At 42.6% G+C, this 14,318-nt stretch overlaps 1 protein-coding gene across 4 annotated transcripts in view; it reads left to right on the top strand.

Moving 5' to 3' along the window:
* The window catches only part of PPP6R2 (protein phosphatase 6 regulatory subunit 2), a 157,507-nt gene that overhangs the window by 110,469 nt on the left and 32,720 nt on the right, over positions 1 to 14,318 (top strand). For 3 of the 4 annotated variants that reach the window (XM_074942777.1, XM_074942776.1, XM_074942778.1), the window contains exons 14-21: positions 772 to 857; positions 1,251 to 1,331; positions 3,054 to 3,151; positions 5,764 to 5,821; positions 7,395 to 7,522; positions 10,057 to 10,232; positions 12,492 to 12,654; positions 13,015 to 13,103. In XM_074942777.1, the coding sequence (XP_074798878.1) occupies positions 772 to 857; positions 1,251 to 1,331; positions 3,054 to 3,151; positions 5,764 to 5,821; positions 7,395 to 7,522; positions 10,057 to 10,232; positions 12,492 to 12,654; positions 13,015 to 13,103 (879 nt within the window). The remainder of the gene's footprint in view (positions 1 to 771; positions 858 to 1,250; positions 1,332 to 3,053; positions 3,152 to 5,763; positions 5,822 to 7,394; positions 7,523 to 10,056; positions 10,233 to 12,491; positions 12,655 to 13,014; positions 13,104 to 14,318) is intronic. The other variant, XM_074942780.1, reaches the window with a different exon arrangement.

Genomic DNA, 14,318 nt, shown 5'->3' with positions numbered 1-14,318 from the left:
AACACGTTGGTGCAGATGGGAGGAATCATTCACCTTTCTTGGCTTCTTACATACTTATCAAACACTAATGTTAGCAACTTGAGAGGTTGCATTGTGCAAGAATTTCTAAGTGTTGTCTTGTAGTTCCCTTGGCCATTTAGGGGCTACACTGACTGAAGAATTTGCCTTATTGCTATTCTCTTTAGCTCTCTAACCCGGCTCATTGCATGGGAGAATAGCGTGTTAAACACTGAGCGAGGCCCAGAACTGAAGTGGTACATTATAATGCGTGGGCAGAACTAGTAGTTACAGTACATAGTATCCAAGGAATATGAAATGGCATGAGTTAACTTTGCTTTGGAGGTCCTTAGGGCTGGAATCTCTCCATGCTCTGATATCCATCTCAGCCAATGCCCTCTCCACTCTTTGCACCTCAAATATACCTCTCTTCCTCAGGTGTATACTTCCAGTCTTGGCCCCATATTTTTGTTTTGTCTTCTGTTTGCTTTGTTGGATTCTTTCAGTGCTTTGCGTCATAGGAGTGTTTTTAATCTTTTTAAATATCACCATGTTTTTGTTGTACAAGTGCTGAGGGATTAAAAACATATTATATAAAATATTGCCTCAGGGATTGAGATGCATGTACCCCAGAACACTGTTCCTTACTTGTCTGGGGATCTGAACATTGCCCAGTATATGGGAGAGAGTGGGATCGATATGTTCCATTGACTGGCACTGGTCCTTTGTTCCTTGAGCTATGAGGTAACTATGGTGGTGACCCATTTGTTACAGAGCTACCTGAGGATTGCAGAGGGAGGTGGGAGAGCTTTGTAGAAGAGACGCTGAGAGAGACCAACCGGAAGAATACAGTGGATTTGGTAAGGACAGTGCTAAACCCTTCTGCATATTTCAGATGGGCCTGGTGCTTTCTGGCACCTGTTTTATTTGAAAATTGTTGGTTTTATACAGCCTTTTCTGTGATATTTTCCTCGATCCTACACAGCGGGTATACAGGGGCCGGAGTGGGGAGTTATAGTTAATCTCTCCTCTGTAGTGCTGAGTGTGAGGGATTTCTCTCTGACCTAGCAGCAGTACTGCTGTAGCTTGGCAACCTCTCTGATGTGTATTGTGTCTCATGATGTTGCCTTCTGAAGGAAAATAATTCCTACTAGACTGCTTTGGTCTCTGGCTGTGATAGATTTTTAATAGGGCAAGATTATACTGTGACCTCTCTTGGCTTTCCCTAGCATTCATTGTGATCTTTGTTTCAGGTGAGCACCCACCATCTGCATTCTTCCAGTGAGGACGAGGACATCGAGAGCGCCTTCCCCAATGAACTCTCCCTCCAACAGGTGACAGACTCTGTGCTTCGTACTGTTGCCGAGAAGCACACTACATCTGGCTTCATCTTTAATCCTTCTCACTATGGTGCAGCTTCCTGACTTCTTACCAGGGTCTAAAGCTGCTTGTGTGTCTGTCTAATCTGTTAATGGTAGAGATGGTTTTACAAGAAGAGAAGGACAATTTGGCCAGTATTTTGAATCTTCTCACCCTAAAGTTTTTGTGCCATGTGGAAAATGTCACTCACTCAGTGCAGCAGAGGGTAGAGCTGACCATTGGTGAAGACTGCTCTCCTGCTGAGGTGCCCATGGGGAAGACATTTTGTTAGAGGCAGTGTGACCCATTAGATTGAGTGCTCAGTTGGGAGACCTGGATTCTGTTCCCAGCTCTCCCACAGCTCTGTGGTATGATCTCTCTGTGCCTTAGTTTCCACGGCTCTAAAATGGGGATATAGTGATATGTAAATATCTTTTATAAAGCTCATTGAGATCTATGGGTTAAAATGGTATTATTTATAAAGGAAAGGGAAGGCAATTGAATAGGTATTCTCTTATAAAACGACAGAGCCAAGTGAAGGGGGTGAATTTCGCTTTCTTGTGTTTGAAGGCAAATATTTGAAATCTCCTAATGGTTACTGGTAGAGCCAGGTTGGACATCAGCAAGGCTGGATTTAACCCATCATTGGGCCCGAGGCAGGCATACACTGTGGGCCCCTACCTACGCTGATGGAGTGTGGCCGGGCCTAATTTGAATGAGCAGGCTTGTGACCTGGTGCATGGGGTCACAGCACCACTTAGGTTTGGCCTGCCTGCGCTTCCATAAGTGAGCAGGGCCCTGAGTAGTGGCAGGATGAGCAGCTGGTCCTGGCGGATCTGTAGTATGGCAACCCTGACCACAGTGCTTGTACTGCATGGCGGGCCCTGGACTCCCCCTCCAATGAATTTTGGCCCGAGGTGCCTAGTTTTCCTGCGTAAGCACTCTCTGAGGGCTGCTGAAGGGTGTATTTGCATAGTGATTGTTAGGTGAGAGTAGAATGGGAGAAGTGTCTCCATGACTCATGGAGACAGTAGAGGTGCAGTTTAGGAAAGGGCAGGGCAGATTAGATCCAGCAAAGATATTTTAGGTAGTTCAGATTTAGCTAGCCATATAAAACCAGATGTGGGAATCCAAGGGACACCCTTAACCTGAAATCTAGTGAGGTTAAAAAAATGAGTGTCAGGTTACTTACCCCTTCACCTGAGTCCCCCAGCTAACTTCTGTGGTTTTGCAAATACACCCCCCGCCCTCCAAATGTGTTTGTTTCCCTAGTTGCTATGTTAAACCCTCCCCCCATAAAAACAAGGGAAATTAACTGACTTCTCTCTACAAGGGAAATTGGAATTTCCCCCTTGCACTGGTGGGATGGGAGTTTCAACAGCAGTGGTAACAGGAGGACTTCAGTATATTGACCGTCAGAAAAACAGGTGTTTGCTGGCTATTGCAGCAAAGTCCTAACAAACAATAGTGGTGGAAATACCTAGTTTGGAAAATTGAACTACTACTATTATATAGTTCAGTTTATTATAGTAGTGGCTAAGGGCCAACCAAGAATGGGGCCCCATTGTGCTAGGCGCTATACAGACTCAGAGGAGTAGACCGTAGGTGGGATGGGCTTGATTAGCAGCATCTTCTTATAATGTTTATTTTAAATTCTTTGAATTGCCTTATAACCAGTCTCTGGTTGCATCCCTCAGGCATTCTCAGAGTACCAAATCCAACAGATGACAGCCAACTTTGTGGATCAGTTTGGCTTCAATGACGAAGAGTTTGCAGACCAGGATGACAATATCAAGTGAGTTCATTTTTCCAGTTTTGTCATGTCTACAGTTGAAGATTGGCAGTCAGATGAAGTCCCCGAGGAAATCTTCATCTTCCTCACGTACAAGGAAGCATGCAAGTGTTAAGGCAATTCCAAAAAACATTAAGAAGGGAGAGGTGGATGGATTTCATGTTACAGAATCTTAGGGTACGTCTACACTGCAAAAAAAAAAAAACCAAAACAAAAAAATCCAACCCTCGGTGGTGAATCTCAGAACCCGGTTTGTGCTTGCAGCCTCAATCTACAAGGCTAAAAGTAGCGGCATAGATGTTCCCGCTTGGGCTCTCAAGTGGCTGGGCTCTCAGAGCCCAAGCCTGAATGTCTACATGGCAATTTTATAGCCCTGCGAGGCCAAGTCTGCTGACACAGCCGCAGGTATTTTATTGCAGTGTAAACAAACCCCCACAGCATGAGTCCACTGCAAATCAATAGAGCTTGAATGCTGGGTCCTGACTTAAGTCAGGCTTGGCTCCTCCACCCTGTGGGGTCCTGCGACCCTGGGTTTGAGCCCTCAGTTAGTATGAGTTGTTTGTAGCTAGAAGGGGCAGGGGGATAGGCTCTCACAGAATATATCAGGGTTGGAAGGGACCTCAGGAGGTCATCTAGTCCAACCCCCTGCTCAAAGCAGGACCAATCCCCAACTAAATCATCCCAGCCAGGGCTTTGTCAAGCCTGACCTTAAAAACCTCAAAGGAAGGAGATTCCACCACCTCCCTAGGTAACGCATTCCAGTGCTTCACTACCCTCCTAGTGAAAAAGTTTTTCCTAATATCCAATTAGGCTATGCCTGAGTTCGAACCCTGGGCTTACATTGCACTGTAGACATTCCCTAAGCGATAATGACTCTGCAGCTGTTATGTAAGAGATGCTAATCTCATTAAAAACACCTCCCCATCCACGTCTCCTGAGATTATCATCACCCTTATAGGTTTCTGTCATTAAAAATAAATTATAACATCTTATAACTGTATTTCATATAGCGTTAAAAGGTTAGAGGTCTCCTTCAATTTTGTGAGACTTAATTTCAAATAGAAAAATGCTAGAGGCTGATGGCCTTAGTGACCTGGTGATCAGTGGAAAGGGGCAGTTTTTAGCCTGGAAAGCTCTGTGGTAGCACAATGATTCTGAGTCTTTTGCTGCTCCTGATGAATCTGAGTTATTGGGAAGTTCATTGTTTGTTCTCTTCATAGCAGAGCTTAAGTCACTACCAGGTCCTGAGTAAAATAACTCTTTTCAAATTGCCATTTCATGTTGTATGCCAGCTTCAGATGAGTTTGTGCCATCTTTATAGTCACCCTCAAGAAAGTACCAACCAGTATGTCCTGAAAGCTGTCAATACCATCTAGCTCGGAAGGTCTCAGCATCCTCAAAGTTCTAAGGTCTCCATTAGAATGATATTCAAATAAATGGAAGCTACTTTTCAGTGTGAAGGGAGAATCTTAGATATTCTCTAGCCTTTTTCTTGAGCATTGTGGTCATAAGGACCGTTAATAGGGTCAAGAAGTTCCAATCCAGCATGCAATTGACTGATTATGGGCTAATCTGATTGTTTTTCCCATTTTTGTAATAAAATAGAAATTAAATCGGTTATTGGGGAAAAAGCAGCATAAGTTCTATCGGGAGTCATGTAGAGACCGTTAATGTAAAACTGAAGCTGATGGAGAAATGTAGCTGGAACATACTATCCATTCCCATGAGGATGAATAGGAAGGGGGAGAGAATAAAACAAAAACTGTTCCAGTGTAGGATATTTGTTGGTGAAACCTATGAAAGAAGTGACTTAAGATATAATTAAAAATGACCCCTTTTTTAGTGGGATGGTCATTTGAATATTTTTTAATATTTTACAACAGATGCGCTAACTTAATAGCTTTAATTGATAACATTTGAGACATAAATAACACTGCCCAGATTTAGGCATGTGTAGATACAGAGTAAAATCCCCCTCCTCAATCCCCCCAGGTTATTCCAATGAACTGCACTCCTGCTCTGTGGAACCCTCTCCGGTTCTAGTAATGGTCTCTCTTAACCTAATTGCCAGTGTGAGCTGTTTGATGGTTTTTGTGATTTGCATCATTATCCATTAAGGACTTACAGCTGCTACATAAGTGATCAGTAAGGACGGAACATGATTATATGAGACGCTCTTAGAGGTTTGTGATCAGCTGGAATTGGCTTTATCTTTGGGAGCTTTGTCTGTGATTCAGTTGAAGGAACTGACTGAAACGTTTGCAGGCAGCATTTATGCTCTGCAGGAGTTTGCATGTGACAGCCAGTAGGGGCTTGGTTTGTTCTCTGTCCTGCTACATTGCTCTATACGGTCAAAATACCTTATGAGCTAGGATAGTCCCACTGGTCTCATGCTAAGGAGCGGAACAAGATCTACAAGTGATACCTGCAAAGAAGCAGAAATACAAGTTTACGTTATTTTTCCCTCAAGGACTAGAGTAAAGAAATCATTGGGTTGGAATAATACAGCAGTGAGTGTGCAGAGAACAGCAGAGAAGTTGGGTTGCAAAGTCTTTCTATGTTTAGTTGTCTTTGTACCTGTTGCTCCAAGCCCTTATGCAGATTTCTCTTTGCAGTGCACCTTTTGACCGGATTGCAGAGATAAACTTCAACATAGATGCGGATGATGACAGTGTAAGTGGGGTTTTTGGATATTTATTGAACAGGACTGACTCAGCAGGTCAGTCCATGCTTGAATCAGATGCAGCCATTTGCATCTTGGAGAAAAGGGGTGCTGTATTTTATTTATGTAGTAAAGAAAAAGATGCCCCAGTGCCTATCTCCAAGCAAGGGAATCAGGGCACTGAAATCACCTTACTATACAATTCTCTTGCTCTTTCAATCTGCTGTTGCATCGTCTAGCTCTAAGACTCCATTACAGGAGTGGCCACTGGAGCTGGACGGTGTGCTTCTGTCTTCGCTAGCAAATGCCCTATGAACCTGCTGTAGCCCGTTGTCTCTCCCTGCCACCCTTTTCATCTGTTGAATAGGATTAGAAGTTGGTGAATAAAAATATTAGAAAATTGGTTCCTTATGGATCTGAGTATTGCCACCCCATCCTTTGCCCCTCCACCATACTTTCCTGAGTCAGCACCTGTTATGGAGCAAGTGAAGAGTCCCCTACATCTGTTTCTTGACAAAACCTGTTCCATTCAGAACTGAGGGCATTCGATTTCCTTGGACTTAAAACGGCTTCTTTTAACAACTTCCCTTACACTGCTCATGGAAAAATTAGTTCCTTCTCCCCTTTTCTCTCTTCACATCACAGGCAGCATTTCTGAGATGCAAAAATTCATTGTGTTTTGCTTGAAACTGCAAACTAAAACCTGCAGCCCCAGGTAGCATTTAATCTGCTTAGCTGTGTTTTCCTAACTAGAGAGGGGGTTTTTTGGTAGTGACATTTCACTACAGCTCTTGGTTGTAACAGTTCATCATCTCATAATTGACATATACTTAGAACCTTTTATCCAAAGATCCCAAAGCACTCAATGAACTTGGCAAACTGATCACAAATTGTATATGTTCAGAAATATGTGACTTCACCAGCCACTGAAATGCAGCCACTGCTGGGGTGGAAAGTGCTATATGTTGGACAGAGCAAGAGTTCAGGAATAGCACACCAGTTAGCATTACAGGGTGCTTTAAGCAGGAAGAACGTAATTACTCCATTGAAATTTAGCCTGAATGCCAAGATTATGCTGTGGGAAGTTCATTTGTCTATGTGGAGTGGACTGTATTCATGACATCGTCTCCTTCTTCTCAAAATTCCAAGCTGGAAAATTTGTGAGTGAATGCTTTACTTTGTCTGAAATATCTCTGAGGCAACCCCCCATGGCAGAGAAGCCTCCCTACCACAGTGGGTGAAGTGGAGAGATTTGTATGACAGGATGACTATGAAGCAGCAAGCAGGGATACCTTTTATTTCAGACGCAAGCCAGGCTGTGACAGCCTTATTTCTTATTTGGTCTCTTCTGGGCTTCCTGCCACCAGGCTTACCAAACCTCTTTCTGACTCTTGGCCCTTCCACTTCTGTATATTGCCTGTTCCTTATCCTGGGTGAAAGTAAAGTGAAAAGTGTACATATACCGTCAGGGGGACTAGATGTATATAGACACTGTGCTTTGTGAACTCTGCTCTGCACCAGCAGTCTTGTTGCTTCCTCCCCCAGAAATCCACAGAACCTGATTTCTGTTGAAATTTGTTTTAGCCAAATGCATCCCTCTTTGAGGCCTGCTGCAATGAACGGATACAACAGTTTGATGATAAAGAGGAGGAGGAAGATATCTGGGAGGAGAAGGAAATAACCTATGCAACCCAAGTCAAATCAAGAACACGGTAAGGTGAAAGCAAAAGGTCTGTCTGTTTTCTCTGAATACTGTCAGGTTGTATATTCCAGTTCATTATTCCTTATAAATATGTGCTTTGGAGCCTGTTGCTTGTATAAAACAGAATGGTTTTATATGAGCTGCTCCTACAAAGAGATAATTGCTTGTCTTAAACTTAGAGCAAGACACCTGTCATGTACAAATGAGGCCAGGCTTGAGGGCATGTAACAATGGGGGGAACACTAGGATACACAACCAGTTGTGGAGGAGAGAATCTGCCTTTATTTGAAGAATTTTTTAGAAGCCATTCCTTTTCTCACCTCCCGGAAACTGAGAGTAAAGCCCATGTCTTGTTCCAGAGGATGCGGTAGAGAGAACAATGATTGGTTTGTTTAATAAGGGAGGAGATATAGGGTTCTTTTTAAAATTGTGAAAACAAGAAAAATTTGGTTTTGGTCAGAATTTAGCGCCCTTACATGTTGTATAGCTGGTACTGTAATGAATTTGCAATCCACCCCTTAGATTTATTAATTATTTAATAATAAATTCTTCTATAATAGCAGTTTTAAAAGATGTGGATAAATTGGACAGCAGAAACAACCAAGAGGCTGAAATTGAATTGGAATGGGTTCCCAAGGGAGGTGGTGGAATCTCCTTCCTTTGAGGTTTTTAAGGTCAGGCTTGACAAAGCCCTGGCTGGGATGATTTAGTTGGGGTTTGGTCCTGCTTTGAGCAGGGGGTTGGACTAGATGACCTCCTGAGGTCCCTTCCAACCCTGATATTCTGTGATTCTATGAATTGTGTGAAATGTATTAATATTCTCAGTCCAGTTGCTAATGGACAATTATCTGCATCACACAAGCCACCAGGCCAGGTGGCACTAACTTGCCTGCTGTTCTCGTTCTGAATCTCGATTGAGATTGAACTCACTTCCCTGGCCTAGAAATGATTCTCTAGGACAGGCGTTAGGTACTGTAGAGGGGTTGTGTGGGGAAGCTTGCCATGCTGCTGCCTATGCGCTATATTTTGGAAATAAATACCGTAGAGGACTTCAGTCTCCAGGGCAGTCAGTTCCAGCATCTTTATCATCTGCGAATTAATAAATCCTAACAGGATGGGTGTGATCATTCTCGGTGCCAGTGAGAATGAGCCCTTCAGTTAAAATCAGTGGTGCACACTGTAACACCAGCTAGTTTGATAACTTTAACTTTCTTGGATGTAGAAGGGGACAACTTCCAAATCAAATCTTTTTGTTTTTATTAAAGATCATTTGTAATGTCAGTTTTGTTTATCCTTTGCTGACTTGTTCTGATGCTTCTTTCTTGTTGTTCTGGACTGGTCACTCATCCCACCTTTTCAATCATTGCAGTATGGAAAATGTAATTGAGTAGAAACTGTGTTTTAGTCAGTTTCCATTTGAGGTGTGTAAAAGGGGAAAGATTTGTTTACTATCCTGTGTAATTTTTGTTTATAAATAACAAATACACTCCCTCCTGTCCAACTTTCCTTTTCCCCAAAATCTAAGTGAAGAAAGTAGTCTTATGCCACTGAAGATGGACCTATATTAATTGAGTTAGGCCTTCTGTCTCCTTTTTGTATACAAGGTTGAATGAAAGGTCAGAAATATGTAGCTGCTGCTAGTAGGAATGAAAATTGTGGGTGCAATAAAGTCATAATTCACATTTGATTGGAAATGTAAGTCAGACTTTTAGTGATCACATGAAAATTGATTTTTCTATTCAGACTCAATTATCTTGAAAATGCTTGTGTGTCTAAATTAGAATATGGAAGATAGTTTGCATTCATAGTGTTTTATATCCTCAGGGTGCAATGCACACATTAGCAAATTTAGTCCTCCTACCCACCCCCCATTTTACAAGTGTGGAAACTATGAAAGAGTAATTTAGTGACTTCAGTTGTAATTAAAAAGAAATCTATGAACCATACTGTACAATGTATGCTGTGATCTCTGTGAAAAATCTGCCCTCCCTTGTGTTCTGTATTCTTCCTCTTTCCTTCCCACCCACTTCTGTACTTCGGTCTCTTGCCTTGTTTGTTATGTTTAGTTTAGAGTGAATGCTCCTTAGGGAAAGACTGTCTTTTGATATGCGTGTAAAGTGCTGTGCACACCTGTGATACTATTGTGAATAATAATTGACTTATGAGAAATGATTCAGAATTGTTTGTAAATTTTACTTAGTGATGGCTCAGGGAGAATTTCTGAAGGGTGTAGTAAATACAGCAGGGATTCTATAGGGGTTTACAGGAATATAAATGGGAAATTATGGGAAGAAACTACAAAACAGAAAATTTAGGCTGAATGTTAGGCCGAAATTCCTGAAGGACATTTATTAAACTGAGGAATATCTCCTGTAGGAAGCCCTGTCATTTAGGATATCAAAAACTACATTGATCAAAGCATTAAAAGACACATTAAGGAAGCATCCGCACTGCCCCTTTCTTCCCCCTCCTGATGGGACTAGCAAGTAGGCGGTGGACTACATGGCCTAATAGGTCTTTCTAACTCTGATTTCTACGATTCAGGTTTGGAGTATCTCAGACCTCAGAAAGTTCCTCAAAAAGTGATCTAGAGAATGGGGATCATGATGGCAGTGTGGACTCAGAAGAAGAGGAGGAACCAGAAGAACAAACAACACCTCTCACTGAGAACACCAACAAGAATAATCCTTCTGAGCAGAAAGACTCTGACTCTACTGAAGGTAAAAAGTTCAACATAGCATCTTAATTAAGTCTCCAGAAACATGTCTCAGGCAGTCTTTCCTGGAGGTCTACCACTTGGGTATATGTGTAGCCACCTGCAAGCCACATGACTACTGAGGCTACTCAGTAATGTAGCATCAGCAGCTGGGAAGTAAAATGCCCATTGTGAATTTGCATCTGCGTATTCCTGCCTTAAAAATGTTGGAGGGATTGGATCCTGCAGGTGCAGAGAGCTAGAGCTCTGCAAGATTGCAGTGTGCCGTTTCAGTTATGCTCCTGGACCAAGCAGGGTGTAATTACTGTAACAGTATCAATTTTTATTACAAATCAACAAAGAAGATATTAAGTGAGAGGACTAAAGGTGCTGTTATTTTTTTCAAGCGGTGTTGCTACAGAAGAACTGATAGCATTGTGCAAGTCTGCTCCTTTAAAAAACAAAAACTTCCTACTGCCATTACCTACTGTGTGTGTTACAAAAACACAGATATTTTTCAGGCCATCATCTGAGGGACATCTACATCCAGGCCAATTAAATTAAGAATATTTATACAACAGGCACTTTCTGTGGACAGTGTAATTGGTGCAATTGTCTTTGTCTAGAAACTAAGTTCAGATATTAGTACAATTTATGAGTGAATATCGGTTTGGTGAATCACCTCCTAATTTATGTGTGCTTCTCAGCCACTGATGTATTTGACACAATACACATTGTATTAAGAGAGGTACTGCATTGCAGGTCAGGAAGCAAATCACTGTTAGAACTGTGTGTCTGAAACTGAGGAGCTAGAAGGAAGTTCTAGTAGATAAGGCAGTGGACTGGGACTCAGGAGATTTGGATTTAATCCCTGGCTCTGTTGTTTGACCACCTGTGTGACCTTGGAAAATCTACCCTGTACATCAGTTCCCCCCTGTAAAAATGGGGATAATAGCACTTCCCTACTTCATAATGACATTGAGAGGATGAAATCCATTAATGATTGACACATTCAGATAGTATAGTGATGAGGGCCATATAAGTACTGTGACAGGGTCAGGCCAGATGGCTACAAAAGAGTGGTTGAAGGTAGATACGTTAGTTCCAGGTTAAGCAGGTCCCTTTTCCCTGGGTAAAATAACAGGGACTATTTCAGAACACTCAGGGACTTTCTAGAACTAATTAAGGCAGGCAGGCTAATTAGGACACCTGTAGCGAATTGGGAAGCTGCTATAATTAATTAAGACGAATCAGGACACCTGGTTTAAAAAGGCCCTCACTCCAGTTAGTGAGGTGCGCGCAAGGAGCTGAGAGTGAGAGGGTGTGCTGCTGGAGGACTGAGGAGTACAAATGCTATCTGGCATCAGGAGGAAGGTCCTGTGGTGAGGATACAGAAGGTATTGGGAGGAATCATAGAATCATAGAATATCAGGGTTGGAAGGGACCCCAGAAGGTCATCTAGTCCAACCCCCTGCTCGAAGCAGGACCAATTCCCAGTTAAATCATCATGGAGGCCATGGGGAAAGTAGCTCAGGGAGTTGTAGCTGTCACACAGGTGTTACACATAACACTATGGACAGCTGTGATCCACAGGGCCTTGAGCTGGAACCTGGAGTAGAGGGTGGGCCCGGGTTCCCCCCATCCCCCCAACTCCCTATTGGATACAGGAGGAGTTGACTTGGACTGTGGGTCCCACCAGAGGGGAAGGTCCCTGGCCTGTCCCCCGACCCATTAGGTGGACCAGCAGAGACTGTGGGGATTGTTCTCCTTCCTTTTCCCCAGGCTGACCAGTGATGAGGTTAGCTGAGTGAACAGCAGATTTGAGCCAAGAAAGTGGCCAAACTGAGGGCTACTGTGAATCTCGGAGGCGAGCAAAATCCTCCAATAAGCTCAGGACCCACCAAGGTAGAGGAGGAACTTTGTCACAGTACCTAGATGGATTGAAAGGTGCCCAGATCTTGCCCGCAGCACACGGTGTGCCTGCAGCTAGTGCATTGCAGTTAAACAATTTTTAAGGCCATCTTTCTTAATAAGTGCTCCCCTATTGTGGGGGTCACAATATTTGTCAGAGAAACCAATTTTCAGATAATCAATAAATGGCCTGATTTCTTTCAACAACATGAGAGTCACCTACAGTCCTCCTATAGATTCCCACAAGGATTCCCACTGCACAATCTTACCTCTGAGAATCCCCCCCCCCCCCCCCCCGCCCCTTTGACTTTTTTTCTGAAGGCATAAGGTTGTACAAAATCTTAGCAACTTCTGTTTGTCTTTGTACTTTCAGGATCTGGGTGGACAGCTGTGTTTGAGCCAGTGAATTCAAAACCCCCAGCACCCTGTGTGGCCATGGATGTTGGATCAAGTGTATGGGATTCAGCAGCACCAGAGACAGCCACTCCTGAGGAGAAAGGATGGGCAAAATTTACAGATTTTCAACCTTTTTGTTGGTAAATGAAGCATAAATGCCAATAACGTCTCCACAAATTCTGTGTGAAAGAATGTTTGGAGTGTGGTTGTATGGAATAACTGGCTAGGGGTCTGTGCTGTAATCTTTCTTTTCTTTTCTCTAAATATTGTCTGTGTGGATCTGGATCAATACTCGCACCTCTGTGTTTGCACTGATTGAAATCAGTGGTATCCATATCTCATACTATGATACTGTATATATTGTCACTGTTGCAAGGCTCTGACTATACTGTAAGTTATTAGGGTTGCTTGTAATAACTTCTTTTTTAGGAGTTATTTCTAAGTATCCTATATCAGGACCAGAGCAGCTGTGGTTCATTCTCAGGTCTTTTCTTTTCTAGCTCAGAATCAGGTCCCAGATGTAGTTCTCCTGTTGATACAGAAAGCAGTGACTCAGAGGGAAACCCCAAGCAGGGTCAGGACAAGAATTGTAAGTGACAATAATATTATGAAATGTTGAAGGGATTCATTTGCATCTGTAATCATTTTGAGTATTGCCTAACATCCCAGGTTTGTGGGGCAAAGTTCCTGTCCAGTGCTTCCTCATAGATGTTACTTGATAGATCCACTTAGACATATTAGAGCTCCTGAATGTGGGTTCAGCCCCCTAACAAAACAGTAAGTGCTGCTACTTTGCATGGGTTTACACGTTCCTCAGTAATGAAGTAAAAAGAACAGGAGGACTTGTGGCAACTTAGAGACTAACAAATTTATTTGAGCATAAGCTTTTGTGAGCTACAGCTCACTTCATCGGATGCATTCAGTGGAAAATACAGCGGGGAGATTTATATACACAGAGAACATGAAACAATGGGTGTTACCATACACACTGTAACGATCAGGTTCCACTGAATGCATCCGATGAAGTGAGCTGTTGCTCACGAAAGCTTATGCTCAAATAAATTGGTTAGTCTCTAAGTTGCCACAAGTCCTCCTTTTGTTTTTGCGGATACAGACTAACACGGCTGCTACTCTGAAACCAGTAATGAAGTAGTAACTTGTATGTTTATAGGACATGGTTAAATTGCGGAGGCCCCACATTTACACCTTGTAAGCACTGTGCTGAAGTAGCAAATTCCTTCCTGTGTCTTTCCAAGTGTTCCTTTATACAATCAGTTACTAAAAATTGTAATACCACAAAAAGTGATCTTTGGAATCTGGATTCCAGTAGAAGTCAGAGGATGAAAGTAGTGACAGAAGAGACCAGAAAGTACTGGATAGCTAGTGAGATTTTTCTGTCTAATTTCTTGACCCCCCAAAAAAGGGGTGGGGGGGCAGGGGGAATAAGCATTTAAACCTCTGAATTTTTTATAGTTCGCTCAATGCTAGTTTAGAGCTTGATTCTCCTGTTAACCTAGAAGATTCCCTCTGGTGCTTTGATTTTCAAGTCCTCAAACTGATCTTACTGGTATCAGACAGACAAACAAACCTCAAGACATTAATAAACGCCAGAACATCAAATCAGGAAACTCCTGGTTGCATTTTCACCCACCTTAGATCAAAACAGAGTTTTAAGAATCAGTAGTAGAGACACAAATTTGCCCCAATCTTGTCACAGTTCAGAACATTAAGATTATTGAAGGTACCTATGAAAATCAGGGTAGATTCCCAGTGCAGCTTATTTCCACACATGCTTCTAACTGTG

Source organism: Natator depressus, chromosome 1, assembly GCF_965152275.1.
Source record: "Natator depressus isolate rNatDep1 chromosome 1, rNatDep2.hap1, whole genome shotgun sequence".
In the NCBI taxonomy this organism is placed as follows: Eukaryota; Metazoa; Chordata; order Testudines; family Cheloniidae; genus Natator; species Natator depressus.
The sequence above is the reverse complement of the archived record's forward strand: the minus strand, read 5'-3'. Positions and strand labels throughout refer to the sequence as shown.